General features: G+C 33.4%; 1 protein-coding gene across 1 annotated transcript in view; it reads left to right on the plus strand.

Moving 5' to 3' along the window:
• Positions 1-16,571, plus strand: part of LOC149420364 (leupaxin-like) — a 30,622-nt gene extending 14,051 nt beyond the window's left edge. The window contains exons 4-7 of the mRNA XM_089636346.1: positions 12,082-12,126; positions 13,214-13,387; positions 14,998-15,228; positions 16,181-16,571. Of these exons, the coding sequence (XP_089492472.1) occupies positions 12,082-12,126; positions 13,214-13,387; positions 14,998-15,228; positions 16,181-16,258 (528 nt within the window). The 3' untranslated portion in view covers positions 16,259-16,571. The remainder of the gene's footprint in view (positions 1-12,081; positions 12,127-13,213; positions 13,388-14,997; positions 15,229-16,180) is intronic.
• Positions 16,572-17,056: the final 485 nt, after the last annotated feature.

The following is a 17,056-nucleotide window of genomic DNA, read 5'->3' on the forward strand; positions in this document are numbered from 1 at the left end:
TAGATTACATCATAAAGTTGAATAATAGAATTTGGTGGCACAAGTACGTACCTATCTCGCAACTATTAGGCAAATATATAAATTATACACGTTTTTGATGTCGAATTTCTAACCGCTTCGAGCCAGTGCTATAAGCTAGTAAATTATATGGAATATAAATTATACACCTTTTTGATATCAAATTTCACTTGAAGCCAGAGCTAGTAAATAATATGGAAAATAAATTGTACCCCTTTTTGATATCAAATTTCTAACCACTTGGAGCCAGAGCTAGTAAATAATATGGAATATAAATCGTACACTTTTTTGGTATCGAATTTTTAACCGCTTGGAGCCAGTGCTATAAGCTAGTAAATAATTTGGAATATAAATTATACACTTTTTTGGTATCGAATTTCTAACCGCTTGGAGCCAGTTGTATAAGCTAGTAAATAATATGGAATATAAATTATACACCTTCTTCATATCGAATTTCTAACCGCTTGGAACCAGTGCTACAGCTAGTAAATAACATGGAATATAAATAGGGGACTGTTTTTAGGCTGCAAATAGTGGGGGAAAAGAAAGAAAATGTCAATAAACATAGTTAAAGCCAAATTAAACGACTTTTCGATTCTTATTGGTGGGTAATTCACCAGAGCTTTAATTTAATTAAATTCCTAGCCTATTACTAATAAACGTATTTTAAAATTTACAGAACTGATAAAAAAACATTTATCCTAGATTAATGACTATTTTTAGTTGTGTAAAATTTAAAACAAGTTTATTAGTAAGACCCTTAATGTTAAATAACCATTTTTTTTCATTTGTCAACGTCTTGTTTCGAACCTGTGATCTTTGGGTCCATGGCTCCTAGCAACAAGCAAATCCATTTAAATTTTATGCGCAATAATGGTTATTTGTTAACTAACACTCGGTAGTGCTCGGTACCGCAGATCGCCACAAAATACAAACAAAAGTTCTCGTTGACTAAATCTGCTAAATTTAGTCAATGTTATGTAAATATTTCTAATATTCTGACGAGTTTCACACAGCGTTTTCGTTGGCATTTCCCGATAAGCTAAGTTGTGAAAAATCGAATGAAATTACGTGCATCTTCACTACACCTACAGCATTACCTGCGATCCATCACGGTAAAATGCCAACAAGTGATTATTTATCCAAAAGTTCAGCTGCTGAACTTTGGATAAATATTTACAAAGTTCAGCTGCTGAAATAATCAACTACCTTATCCAAATAATCAAAAAGTGATTATTTATCCCTTTTGATTATTTGGATAAGATAGTTGATTATTTCAGCAGCTGAGCTTTGGATAAATATTTACAAAGTTCAGCTGCTAAAATAATCAACTATCTTATCCAAATAATCAAAAAGTGATTATTTATCCTTATTGATTATTTGGATAAATTATTTGGATAAGATAGTTGATTATTTCAGCAGCTGAGCTTTGGATAAATATTTACAAAGTTCAGCTGCTGATATAATCAACTATCTTATCCAAATAATCAACAAGTGATTATTCATCCCTTTTGATTATTTGGATAATATTGGTGATTATTTCAGCAGCTGAACTTTGGATAAATATTTACAAAGTTCAGCTGCTGAAATAATCAATTATCTTATCCAAATAATTTACGAGTGATTATTTATCCAAAGTTCAGCAGTTGACTATTTTGACATATACCTAATTCCTAACTCTATAAAATGGGGATTAAAATATGTAAAACGATTTAAGGGTGTTGTATGAAAGGAGAGTTTACTAATAAATAACTTATCTCGACTAAAAGAAAATTGATAAGTTACCGAGTGGTTCAAAGCATCAGGTTCCCCACCCAGGCATCGCAGGTTCAATTTTCTGCTAGTCGTCCATTATTGCACTAGACACAAAGCTGGGCTATTCTTTCGTTTGCAATTTCAGTTTCGGATATTCTGTGATTGTAATACTGGTTCAATGACCAAAATAAATTTTCTAGAAGGCGTTATTTACTAACTAGATTTACAAACACAATATGCAGTGATTTTTCACGTGTAATAATTATAAAATTGCTTGGTACTCTTTCCAGAATGTTCAGTGATAATCGCGTATTTGTCTTGATAAGAGCAATGTGTAGTAACGTTCTTGATATTAATAAAAAATAAACATGAACAGTTGTTGTAAAGCAAGTTTATATTTAGCAAATATTTATTACACCAGATTGGGTGTTTTACAGAACATAGCTAAATTAATGCAGCGGTTAAAGGTGCTCAGGGCCGACCCTATGCGGGCGCGATTGGAGCAGTCTGCTCCGGGCGCCGAATTGTCAAGACGCCAAGGCGCTGATGATATCAGCAGTCATCAACAGTCCCAACACATCGCCCTAGATATTTTTTTCATATAAACGGCGTTAAAAAATATACAAATCATCCGAATATTATTAATTACAGTGATCTACCTACGCGTCTACCCGTTTTGACAAGGGGCGTCAAAATTTTACTCGCGCCATGATAAACATGAAAGATATAATGATGTATGGAAATGTCGGAGAATGGATTTGATAATTGTTTAGTGTTTATAAGTTTGTAACATAATTATAAAAAATATACACGAACAGTCTGTTGTAAAGCACGTTTGTCAGAACAAAATAATGAAAATTAAGATGAAATGTGTCATGAAAAAAATGTGCAGATCTAAATATTCTAACGGACTGAATTTTAATTTGGACTCTAATGATGCCAGTTACTTGACAGAACTGAAATAATAACAGAACTTTAAAAGAACTGTCACAGAACTTGAAAATTAATTTTAAAATTTGAAGAATTGTTCAAATTCTTTGAAACAACCCGTCGTAAGTGGTGACGGTAAACATCGATTGAACTATACTTTTTACAAAATCTGTGTAGCTTATATTATAGTTGGATATAGTAATCGCATAACTTCCAGAATAAATAAATGATGTAATTATCCACCTGCAATGTCCCACAAACATTTCACTTTCAATAATCCTTACAAAGAAAACCTAATTAATAATTGCATTGTTTCGAAGTAACGGTGCGCATATTAATTTTCTACTGACACACTCACAATACAAACCGGCTGGTAGCTACCTAATAAATAAACATATAACCAAGCATCTGTCAAAAATAAAATTAATTACATCTTGCCGTTGCATAGGTACATACGCTCTGTATATGGTCGGTATAAATGACGGACAGATTTGGCAATCAATAATGATTATCATTATTGTTTAGTTATTGATTGACCGCACTGTACAGTCAACGCATTTGTATTCATAGATTAGTCAAGCAAGGCAATTAAATCTATGGGATCAAACTAGAGCGTGTATTTCGTATATTTTTGACCTTCGCTAATATCGATCACATCTCCGAATACCGCACACGAAAGCACTGGCCTTCGATCAAAACACGATTCAAGATACATAAACTCATTCCCTCTTTTAAAAAACTACCTAAATAGTCATATTTTGCTATTTGTTAGAACACGAACTCTGTCTTCGCCGAAGTGACGGGAGAAAATTTAAAATACATACCCACCATTCAACAACACACATAGGTATGTCTGGAATTTCATGTAACACTAGTGTGTTCCATTTCCATCTTACCTAAACATGTTTCTTTTCTGTTTTCCGCAGGGAGAAAAATTTTCATGCTTTAAAAATATTTTTCTTCTTTTAAATCTGGGTTAGTTTAAAAAAATTACAGTAGAAAAGCTCACCTTTATAGAATAAGACACAGACATGGTGAAAAAAATGATCATCTAATCAATGTCTACAATACAACCACCTAAATATCATACAAAATATAATCGAATAACGATGAAATTAAATCAATTTGAAGGCTACCAGTATTTGGAGAAAATCACAGATGGCCGTTTTGTTAAGTAGCCACGAAACCTCTCAGTCTCAATACAAAAATAGGTCGAAAGGATTGCTCCAGTACCTAATCCAGTCGCTATTATTAAATATCGTTATAATCCGTCTCCGCCAATTCGAGCATGAATTTAAAACGAGATAGGAATCGTAATGTATCGATTACACTCGGGTTACCTAGTAACCCACCGAGAGAATTAATAACTGTACCGCAAACCACAACCGCTGAAGGTCACTGCAAAGTTTTGCATTTTGTAGCTAGAAATTAATCAACTCGAATGTGTTTACAATCATCGATCATATCAATCAAATGTATTGAACTATCGACTACATCAGACATCCGTGCGGCAATGCAAAAACTCCAAATGTTTGGTTTGAATTTTTTAATCTCATGCTACAGGTTTTTCCAATAAGAGATGTTATTTTGAATAGCCCTCTATTTCGGTAGATGTACTTTTGAAGCTGTCATTTTTGACATTTAACAAGTAGAAACTACGCCATTAATAAAAATGGAACGATACACGCTTCAACAACGCATTGAAATTATTAAAATTCACTTGAGTGAATCAAATGCAAATTATCTTGAATGATGAGGCCCATTTCCACCTCGGTGGCTTCGTCAACAAGCAAAATTGTCGCATCTGGGGCTCGGAAAACCCAAGAGTTATTGTTGAAAAGCCTCTCTATCCTCAACGTGTGACTGTTTGGTGCGGTTTATGGTCCGGCGGAGTCATTGGACCTTACTTTTTCGAAAATGAGGCTGGAGCAATAGTTACGGTGAATGGATTGCGCTATCGAGAGATGATTAATGATTTTTTATAGCCGGAATTGGATGGTATTGATCTGGACAACGTTTATTTTCAACAAGACGGCGCTACGTGCCATACAAGCAACGAAACCATTGATCTTTTAGGACTGAATATCAAAATAACACCTCTTATTGGAAAATCCTGTATGTTCATAGGGGGATTGAAAATGCTTCAGGCGTCTTTTTTATCCATTGCATACATTTCTTATCCGTTTCAACCATAAAACGTCACTTTTTTGATGGCAGAAAAATACGTCGAGAGCCTTTTGACTCCAAATTTGAAGGGAGAATTAGCCCTTCAATATGATGCCAGTGGAGTATGGTGGTTTTAATTCATTAGGGGCGCATGTCCGAAGTCAGAAGGTTCGAGTTAAAATCCAAATAAATGAAATACATCTGAATATATCCGAAAACTAAAAAGTCTTTAGGAAGGTGATGACTTACGCTTCCTAATTTTACTATCCCAAATAAACACATAATTTTTAAAATATAAAATATTTTAATGCAAACATAAAAAGTTATAAAATTGGTTTCTTTTTATTGAACTAAAATTACTGATGACGAAAAAAAAACACAGACACATTTTATTAGACAAATTTACTATAAACATTAATTTCACCTCACTTTTTTGTCATCCCACATAAAAAAAAAATAATTAAAAATTCAGGTAGTTTCATAATTTTTTCTCAATTTGCGTTCAGAACCTTGTTGCTTAGATGTGTACATTTTAATTGTTCTGTGATTAACTTCTGGATTCGACTGTAAAGTGTGGTTTTTTTCTTCTTTCTAACACCGTTGAGTTCATATTTAACGCCAGTAAGGTAGACATAATGATTTCTCAGAGATATGAACCGTTCCCAAAAGCGAACTAATTAGCCAAAGCGTTAAAAAAAATTCCGGTGAGTAATTATTATCGCTGAAAAGATTCATAAAAATGTAAAATAAATTAAAAGGGTATCGAAAAAGATCCCGAAACATTTCTATAGTAGAAATTGAAAAAAAAAATAGAATATCATCTGAAACCGAAGAAACCAGAAGAAAAGATAACGATACTTTCTTTAACTACCTTTACCTAACTACTAAAAATATAAAATATCACCTAAAACTCAAGAAACCAGAATAAAAGACACTGATGTAAACGATACTTTATTTAACTACCTTTACCTACCTAACTACTAAAAAATGTCACGATTAAATCAGACGAGGCAATGCCAAAAACAAAACAGGCGAGTATCAAGATATGCATGCATGCGAAATAATATCTATATAGTTTTTACAGAGTACGGATTGCATTACATTTATTTCTTCGTATTATCGGAAAAAATCACGAATATTATCTTTATTACAAAATTAGAATTCCAGATTTGTTGGTAGGCGATTTCGAAAAGGAAAAAAAAATTATTAAATAAATTAATGGAATTTAATATCAGTAATATCTAAGAATTCATGACCGCAAAAGTTCGCATTTATTATATAGAAATATTTCTACGGTCTTTTTATGGTAGGCATTCATAAATAACAATAAAATACTAATTTAATTTCGCCTTTTCAGGGGCATATCACACTTTGTGATAATAATTTGATAATGCTGACTTGATAAGCAATGATTTCTTAATTTTATAGGTGCATTTTGAGTGTTGCAAACGTATTTTCAAGAACTAAATTTATCCCATTTCTTTATTCAGTCAGTGTTGTTACTGTCTAGCCATATATCATCATTTTTTGATAAATGGTCCCACGATATAATTAAATATGTTTTGACATCCGCCATGGACACGTGGAGGGTTTAAGAATGTTCCTAGTCGCTCTGCGAAGAGTCCATTAATATCTGCCGGAAAAACATTCAAGATATTATATTCCTGGAAATATAAACACATCCTACGCAGGTTCATAAATACCCTCACAATATTATCGGCCCAAAAAATATCAAAATATATGGATAAATATTGTAATAATATAGGCGCTAATCTAAACCCAAGAAAAGTTAGACACATATCTATGGATAAATATTTTAATAATATAGGCGCTAATCTGAACCCAAGAAAAGTTAGACACATATCCATGGATAAAGATTTTAATAATATAGGCGCTAATCTAAACCTAAGAAAAGTAAGACACATATCTATGTGTAATTTTTACAAAATTTACATAATAATGATGCACTAATAATAATGACGTTACAAATTAAAAATATTATTTTCGGTTATGCCTCTGTCTGTAACTCCGGATTAATGAACTCAATTTTTACTTTGAATAATAACTGTGTCTTAATTTTCAAAATTGTGTTTGGATAATTCAGACCTACCAAACTAGTTGTTCACTGAACTAGTTGGACCTTATTACGGAAGGTTACTAATAAACGTTAAATTTTACGCAACCGATAAATAACCATGTACCGTAAATGGTTCTTTATCAGTTATGTAAAGTTTAAAATACGTTTATTAGTAAGGCCCTAGTATATGTAGGTAGGTTAAGCAAATTAACGATGCTAAATATTCAACATAATTTTGTTGACGGCATGTTTAATGCATATTGAAATCTCTGCAGGGGAATGCGGAAATGTTCTCACAAGCCAGACGAAGTTTCGTAGAGAAAATTGCAATAATTTGCGGATATCAAAGTAGGGTGGGTTGGGATTAGTGCCGGGCGCCAAATCTTCTATCGGGTGCAAGAAAATTTACATAAACTACTAAATTATCTACTAAAGACATAAATCCTAAATTGTTTACACGTATTACTAATTACTGGAGGTCGTGAAGAAAATGGATGCCAAAAACTAGTACAGAAAAACTGAATTGGAAAAGTACTCATTCATGACTCAGCGCTTTATTTGCTTTATAAATAATTGATGCTAATAAAAACATAATGATTGCATACGTTATGAACCAAATGATCATCAGAGTATATTAGGTATGCACAACGCGCAGTCATTCATTTATCTATTATCGAACGGAGAATCGTCAAAATTGAAGATATTCGACGGAAGCGTACGTACAGAGTTAGACAAAAAGGCTGACTGATTATAAAGCTGCTCTTCCCCGTGGAGATGTTTAACTAATCTTTTAAGTTTGCTTAGATTATGACGTAAGCAAAATAAATAGCATTTGCTAATCTTATTTTAGTGTTTTGATGATATTAAGGCGATGCACTACGTCGTGTAATATTTTAAATTGAGCCGCTATCAATAATAACCCTTACGTAGATGGCGATAAAGTTTAAATTCCCGCTTAACACCATCCGCCTGGTTTGATTTATGCAAGAAAAAAACATGGCCAAAAAGTGCCTTTTATTTTATTTTGTGGATGTTCATGCATAAATTTTTTTTTTTCGATCATTTTATAACTAACTTAATTTGCCACATTATACAATAAAATCATAACCGAAAATGGGTTCGTAAGTAGGAGATTTTGAACTTTAAAGCAGTTTTCATAGGCCTTATAAATTATTTTTTTCTGGGCTTATAAAAAGACTTATATAAAAAATAGTCTATTACTTCAAAGGCCAAGATGTATTCTACTCGCAGTATTTAATTAAAGCATCTAAAACATTTCTAGGCGACCAAATTTTCAAACCAAAAACACATGATTTTGCATTACTACATATGGCATCGCCTTATAACTATTTTTTGTTGTTATCAAAGTTGATAACCTACAAAAATATCACAAATCCTTCAGTTAACCTTGTTATTAATTAGGGATTTTGACGAATTGGAATTCTTTTCTAGTGTTTTATCACACGAATTTAATATGAAGATAAAAATAACAATACAATATTTTGATAAAGACACACCTATGATTGTATAATTATATGGGTGAGAGTGTAATTTGTTTTTATTTTAAGACAAGTCACGGATAGATAATGATATTTAAAATAAATAACACATTCGTACGTATTTTGGACCATTAACTTGTATTATTTACGTAATAGAAAGTTTATAAAAAAAATAAAGTGAGTTTGTCCACTTGGCTTGTACGCTATTTTTTATTTGCAACTAGCTGTACCCCGCCACGCATTGCTTTGTCTCAGTTTATCTGTGCAGATAGAGAAACAATGGCGCGTGTTGCTTTTACGTCCAACAGATGGCGTTTTTTAAAATATTTTTTTTACCTGTCACAGGTGATATCTATAGGTATAATGTAGGTTTATAAAAACACACGCTTATTCGAATGCAACTTTGTGTCAAAATTTCAAAGGAATCGGTGGAAAACTTTTAAAAGATTTGATTTTGAACAAACGAACATTTACATTTTTATTTATATATAGATAGATAATGATGGGGTGACAAATTACGCCATAAGCTCAAAGCGTTTAATATAACTACATATTGCTCGCCATACAATCCCACACAGACCTGTCACACGTGAAAGATGATTTGTTATAAGTGTGGGCGAGGCGACGATGATGCGCCGTGATTTGCTAGCCAGGCGATATTTGAAAATTATGCAACCCTCCCTGGGTCAGAACAATTTACGGAGCGCCACAATTACGCTGCTGTCATCTGTCAAGCTGACAGATCCCATACAAATAAATGATATTCCGCGGCAGTTCCTCAATTGATCTGACCCCCTTTCCTGGGGAAGATTATAGCGTAGTGTGATACCTCACATGATACGTGTAGGCCACGACCAAATCACGCGTTATGCGTATAGCGTAATGTGTCTAAGGCTTTATATTTTTTTATAGCGCCGTTCAGTAATTAAATTACCTCAAGGTGCTTAAAAATGTTCTTTGGTTCCATGATAACTCAAAACAATGACAATTCGAGACACCTTTGAAAATTGATATAAAGTCATTATTAGAAGCGATGAAAAAAACTAACCTATAAACCTAACCTATTTAACATAGTTTTGTTTCATCACTTTTCAAGACTTTATATCACTTTTTAAAGGTGTGTTAAATTGTCATTTTCGTGAGTTCACCAATCACCCGTGAAGTATATGGATGAAACTACCTTTATTTTTAGAAACAGAAAGATGTAAATTGACTTGCATCTTTATGATTTAGTTGCAATATGAATATAATGACTCAAATCCATTTGCTTTATCTTTCTGCCTGTAACATTGCTACAAATCCATGTTGCATCCTTTTTATTCTTATATCCATAGAATCATTTTCCAGTTATGAATGCCATTATTTAGAGCAGCAGAAAATATCTGGTCACGCATTTGAATGTTTGTACAATGGTTAAACTAAATACTATATTATTTTCTCAAAATCGCGAAAAGGAATGGATCTACCGTAAAATCTTCAGTTTGTGATCATTATCCAGTGAGAATAAAAAATGCTATTGATCTAAATAAAATAAAACTCCAAGAGGAAAAAGAAAACCATTTACACTGAGGCGAAAGTGCGATACAATTTGCAAGCAGGGCCTGCCCTACGCGGCCGCAATTGGAGGAGTCCGCACTGGGCGCCCAACTGTCAAGACGCCAAGGCGCTGACAGTACCTGACACCTAACAGTCCTAACACATCGCCCTTGAGATCATTTTTCACGAAAACGGCGCTAGACAAAAATACAATTCATCCAAATATTATTGTTTTAGTGATCACCTACCTAGGCGTCTACTGGTTTTGACAAGGGGCGTCAAAATATTATTGTTTTAGTGATCACTTACGTAGGCGTCTACTAGTTTTGACAAGGGGCGTCAAAATATTATTGTTTTAGTGATCACCTACCTAGGCGTCTACTGGTTTTGACAAGGGGCGTCAAAATTTTACTCGGCACCGTTTGGCTCAGGGCCGACCCTGGTTGCAAGGGAAATAGTTTTGATGATTGATATGGAAATAAATGTCTTCCTTGCCTGAAGGTTTTGGCGGAGTCCATAATTTAGACATTATTCTGTAAAGACCGGCACCATTCCAAAAGAATTTTCATTAATAAAAGCTAGTAAGAAGAGGCATTAGGCAATTAACTTTTTGCTAGTTTACGAAACACTTTCATTTCACATCAAAATAAGCGATGGGCGATTTGATAGATCATTCATTACTCATTAAATTATAATTCCAAGAATGTTTTTCGGGTGGTCCCTCAACACGAAAATATATCTCACACGCTAATTAAGTTACAATCACAGTCTTTCTAATGAGGCCAACTGTTTTTTTTTTAATTCTCAGAAGTGCTTTTGCTTCACGAAACCACCTGTTCGACAAATGGCAGCCAAACGCGGCGGGCAATTTTGCTGTCATAATATTTAAATTATTTATTGGATAATTTAGTTTTTAATCATGTGAAAAATAATAATAATATAACATATTTATAATAAAGCAACTCTGCACGTGTAGGCGAATAGTTTAGAAATGATGTAGTATTATAAATCATATTTTTTTCGAACGGAATGAAAATTAGGTGAAAACAAAAAGTTTGGACTGGCTTGAACTTGGTTGGAATGGAATAAATTAATATATCATCACTGTGCATGTTACATCACTGCGTAAGTCACACAGAAATGGGATAACGACAAGCCAATAGTCGTCGTTGGTACATTTTTCCAATGCAATTAATATATTTTTCTTTTTCTATCTAATTTATAAAAAAGAGTGGGCGGGCGTTTGTTTGGTTTTTATACAAAAAATAATTAATCAAAATACCGAGCGACTCTATTCCAATGTCCCATCGAAAAGTTCCTCAGTCCTATATTATAACAAAAATATTAATATTATAATTAGGACTGACTAGCAAGCTAACTTACCTATCATGATATTTCGCAATATCTATTTTCAATTTGCAAAAATCTATTTCGATTTATCTACAGTAATATTCCGAGACTGGTGAAATTTTGCACACTTTGTCTTTGTAACAAAAATAAATTCGTAGTCTACATTTGATTTCGCCGGGGATTTCAGCTAGTATATATCATAAAGAAGAGTTTGAGGAGGGCGGGCAGTGGATTCGATTTTATACAAATCTACAGTTTTGTTCTGATATTGATGAAATTTTGTACACGTGACCTTCAAAACAAGAGGAAGGTTAATCTCTACATCTGAATTTAAAAAACTCAATTATTGAAGACATTATTAGAGATTCTTAAACGAAAATTTGAAATAGAAAAATCAGAAAAAGATACGGTCGCATCTAGGATTTGAACCCAGGTCTCTCGGCCACGGCAAGGCGATGTCTTCGATAACTAAATACTACAATTTGAGGTTTTACCCATTAACAAAAAAACAACTCTGTGTAAAGCCCGGGCAATTCAGCTAGTAGACAAAAATAATTATAATGATGTAATAATCTTCAAAATTCGTAAAATCGCCCGGAAAGGTTAAATATGACATAATACACCGAGAAGTAATCGCGTCGATGTTTTGATATGTCATCTGAATTTTATTCATAAATTTAAAAATTATAAATATTGACTTTTTGATGAAATGTGCACTTAGTTATACAATTATTTTCTCTTTATTTACAGTCTGCATCCGTTTGCTTCAGCTGCAAGGAGACCATTGTCGGCAAGGTAAGAATAATATGCATATTGTACATTATTTAATTATTTATCATTTTTGGGTTTCTGTCCCCTTTTCTAAATAATTCGTTGAATTTACATAGATACACAAACTAAGCACATTAATAGTGCAATTATAAAATTAATTTGAATATGTATCAAATTTAAAAAAATATGTATCTGAAGATTTTTTAAGGATAAATAATTTTTTTTAGTATGATAGAAATCAATTTATTAAAGAAATAATATATAAGAAGCAGAAATAATATATAAGAAGCGTTACAAAACCTAACCTAACAATAATAATTAAACATCTTGCATTGCTCGACTGAGTGATAAAGGTTTTCCTGCATTAAACTTAACAGAGGTTTTTGTAGCTTGACTTTTGATTTTTGTAATGCATTGAAAATTAACAAAATGCTTTAGTTGCATTCCCTTGCTTTTAACTTTTTACGAACCTAATTTTACAGATTTATAAAACAACACACAAAAATACTTTCAAATATACAAACACTCGTATTATTACATTTTATACACACTATACTTAACTGTTGACAAAATCCAACAAGATCAGATATCTACTGTTGACATAGGAACTTGATAAAGACTATCTAAATACGCTATCAACTTCTATTGGAAGGAAAAAGCCGCACTCAAATAGAAAAACTATGTAATAAACAGCTCAAAACACAAATACAAACAAATAATGAACACCAAAGAAGAAACGTAGAATTAAAAGCAACATACATAAATTGATAAATAGAAGACCCCACCTTTGAAAAAGCAGTATTAATATGAAACAAACAAAATATATGAACAACAACACATACTTTTAAACTACCTTCCAACAATATTCAATACTACAAACACATTGACAGACAAAGATTAGCCACTACATCAGATTTTAAAATCAACATACAAGACATTGAACACATTCAATAAAAAATTTTAGAGTAAAGAAGAAAGAGAAATATAAAAAAGGTAGTAAATAACCTGGACAACATCACAAATTATAGTTGAAACAGGGGGAGAAGTAGACTAGACAAAGCCAGTCTGATGTAAATTGAAAACAGTTTCCTAAGTTATGTACCGATTGCAGATAGTGACAGCATTAGACAATGACTGGCATCCCGACCACTTTGCTTGCGCCCATTGCAAGAAACCAATATCCGGGGGTTCCTTCCACACCAAGGATGGCAAGCCATACTGCGTGGACGACTATGCTAGACTCTACATGGCCAAGTGCTACGCTTGCAATGAGCCAATACATGATGTAAGATGAAGACATTGTTGTACATGTACTTTGTACGGGAAACTTCTATGCTATCTTTGGGAATGGGTCCATTTCGGTGTATTCACATTCATCATCATTCTATTCATCATTACTTTTCTATCGGTAATTTGGTAAAGCCAATTTCATACCTGTTGATTCCTGATAAATATATCTTCCAGAAAATCATTTTGTATCATTCATCACTTTGTTTATTGGGTGCATCTTTCCTGTGATCGTTTTCGTCAATGTGGTGTTTGTCTTTTACAGTACGAGACTGGCGAATGAGAGGTTATTTAAAGCAATTTTTAATTCAAACCATAGCAGACGGCAGTTCCTATGAAGTCTGGAAATTTATGTTGTTAGGGAAAAGTAAGAATTGTAATTTAAAGGGACCTAATTGATTGGCTTCAGTGGAATTTGATTTTTGACGCATGCTGTGATCTTTGACTAACCCATTTTCGAAATTCTGCCTAAAGGCTTTCTGAAAAAACAATCACCATTCTTTTTCTTTCTTCACCAATCATTGAAATCGTATATTTTGTTTAGGACGGGTTATTTCAGAGAATTTGAACAATTCTTCAAATTTCAAAGTTAATTTTCAAGTTCTGTGAAAGATTTTTCCAAGTTCTGTTATTATTTCAGTTCTGTCAAGCAACTAGCCTGTAATGATATAATAACACAACTTGAATAGGACTTTCAGAGATCCCGAAAATGAATGTTGAAATTCGATGAATTGTTCAAATTTTACGAAACAACCAGTCCTTAGTCTTTTCAAAATATCATAATGCTTAAATAAAAAATATCTTAAAAAGTGTATGCTTAGAAAAATCAATGACATCATTATCAAATCATATTGTATTTCAAGAATTAAGAAACCTGTGTACGTTATTTGAGCCACTTTTTCTGTGGTTATAGAAATTGAATACTTTGAAGCTTTATTCTGAAATTAATACTTTTATTTCAAAACTTGCAGATTAAATCTGGTGAATAATAATGTTACTTTTTATCACAAAATTTGCATGGCTTAGATTTTTAGTGTACATATGTACTTCCTAAAAACATAGAAAACCTAACATTAATCTTTGCAATTTGAGTTGTGTTCATGCAAGTGTGTGTTGCATACTGTGTTTGCTTTGATATAAATGACTCCACAGTTAAACCAAAATATCGTCGACGGCAATCCAACATTATGTAACATCACCGCGTAGTGCGATTGGACGGCGGTAATAAATCTACACCGGTTAGATTGGTATAGGATTTTTTCAATGTAAGGGAATAGTTCTACAATGAAAATAGTATCACCGCGCATCTCAATTGCCTTCCGTTTGGATAAAATCATTGCTGGTTTTTTGTCTCTCCTGAAAAGTGGCCAAATATGATTTACCCGGTGATGGATTGCTGTTGACGATATGATACAATACACCGTGTTTCACGCGAGTGAGAAATAATATTATTCCTATTAATTTCTGATTTAAAGATATTCATGAATAGTTACTTATCACGTAAAACAGTACGAGTGTGAAAAGCGGTGCACACAAAAAATCAATAGAACTGATCAATAAAAGTTAGTCGACAAGGTGCTAATATAATTTTGTAATTTGAAACGGCAGAAAGTGGTGAAGGCCCAGGACAAGACATGGCACGAGGAGCACTGGTGCTGCACTGGCTGCAGGAAGCCCCTGGGAGCAGCCTCCTTCATGGAGAAGGAGGGCAAACCCTACTGCCTGCCGTGCAACACTCGCCTCTTTGCGCCCATCTGCAGCGGCTGCCACGAGCCCGTTGCCGGGAAGGTCGTCATGGCCATGGAGAAGAAGTGGCACCCTGAGTGCTTCAAGTGCGACGTGAGTACTGCACCATGTTTTACATTTAATTCTACTTGTTTTTCTTAGCAGGATTTACATTCACTGGCCTAAAAGCTATACTTATGGAAGGGGATTTAGGGGTCACCAATTTGAGGCGTGTCGGTATAAATAGCAAAGTAACGTTGAAGCGATATTAAACCAACGGAAGGGAGGTGGAGATAAATCGAATTGAAATGATTTTTCTTTTAGTGTTTCATTATTCATAAAATTTAAGTGATTACAATTTTTGTGTTCTTTACAACCACCATACTAGGCTCATGCCCATATTATGGTAGTCATTAAATCATCTGTATCAATTGAAGATAGGGAGCGCAATGAATTTGGATACAGGAGCCGGGGACCGCCTCTGTGATTGTAGATGTTGCTAATATAGGCTGCTGGTTGTTGCGTGAATTACTCTGTGGCTAGTTTACTACAGGGTCACATTAAGCCGTGGGCCTATTTTAAGCCGGTGCCCACAAGGTTAACTTTTAAGTTTATCGGTAAATACAATGCATATAACACTGCCTCTGTAGGGTTGTAATTGGCCACGATCGGGCTCCTCCTTTTGAGTAAGTTTTGAAAGCATTCACAACAATAAGAGATAAAAGCCTATTCATGAAAAGGGATTAATGTCTAAGAAGATTTATGATTCCCACTTCTGATGGTACAGATCCTTCGGACACGGTATCATTGCTACACATTTAAACATACATTTTTCTGCCGTGACGATGGATACTACAAGGAGGTCCAAAACGATGGATCATGAACTTTTATAATTGTTATTGAAAAATCCAAAAGTAAACAAGATAAACAATTATTTTGAACAATAAACTAGGTATCTTATTAAATGCAATTTCGACTATGCTGTGACTAATATGTAATAGGTCAATGTGCAGGATAGTTGCAACCAAATAGTGTTTTAACTTTCATAACTTTTATCTAATTTCAGAAATGCAGCAAGGCTATCCCATCAGATGCCAAGTTCAAGGTGACCAACGAAAAAGCTTTCTGCTCCAACTGCAAGTAAGCGGAGAGAGAGACAACACATCGAGGCACGGAGAGAGTGTATGGAGAGGCTGAACAAGTATACATAATAATAAATGAAAGTTATATCAGAATGAAATATATAAAGTTATTTAATACATGTCATGTATTAAAGTCACTACCATAATTGCATGCACGATGTAACCACGAATCGCATTATAAATACTATTTACGTACTGCACAATTTTTTTTGTAATGATTATTAATATTTTAAATTTGCTTGAATATATTATTGGACATGTGAAACAGTTGTTACCAAAAACGTTTAATGAGCAAATAAATTATATTTAACAATTTGTACACATTTTTAATCATCCCAAAATGACTCTATTTTTCAGGACACATTTTACCCAATGGCTTTGGAATAATAAAAATAAATTTTAAAAATGCACAATAAGCAGGTGAAGCTACAACTTTTTAATGGCTTATAGAAGGGAAGTAAAAGAATTCAACGCATTTTTTTACACTTAGGCTGATTTTAGTGTCACGCTCACCGTCAGATAGATCAGCGCGTAGTTCGTCAGCGCTGAGGCTCAGCGTGGCTCGTTTCAGTATCGTACTGACCGCCTTACTGTACAGTCGAAGACCAAAATGCTATTATAATTAAATAATAATTGTGGGTGATGGTGCATTTGGAATATCAAATAAAAGTCTGAAACCATATGCACGATCCAATATAACCCACAAGAAAAAAGTATTTAACTATATACTGAGCCGCAGTAGACGATACATAGAATCGACATTTGGTATAATGTCAAACAAGTTCAGAGTATTTCATACG

The sequence above is a fragment of the Hesperophylax consimilis genome, chromosome 10 (genome assembly GCF_061612785.1).
Source record: "Hesperophylax consimilis isolate HC1 chromosome 10, BYU_Hcon_1.0, whole genome shotgun sequence".
In the NCBI taxonomy this organism is placed as follows: Eukaryota; Metazoa; Arthropoda; class Insecta; order Trichoptera; family Limnephilidae; genus Hesperophylax; species Hesperophylax consimilis.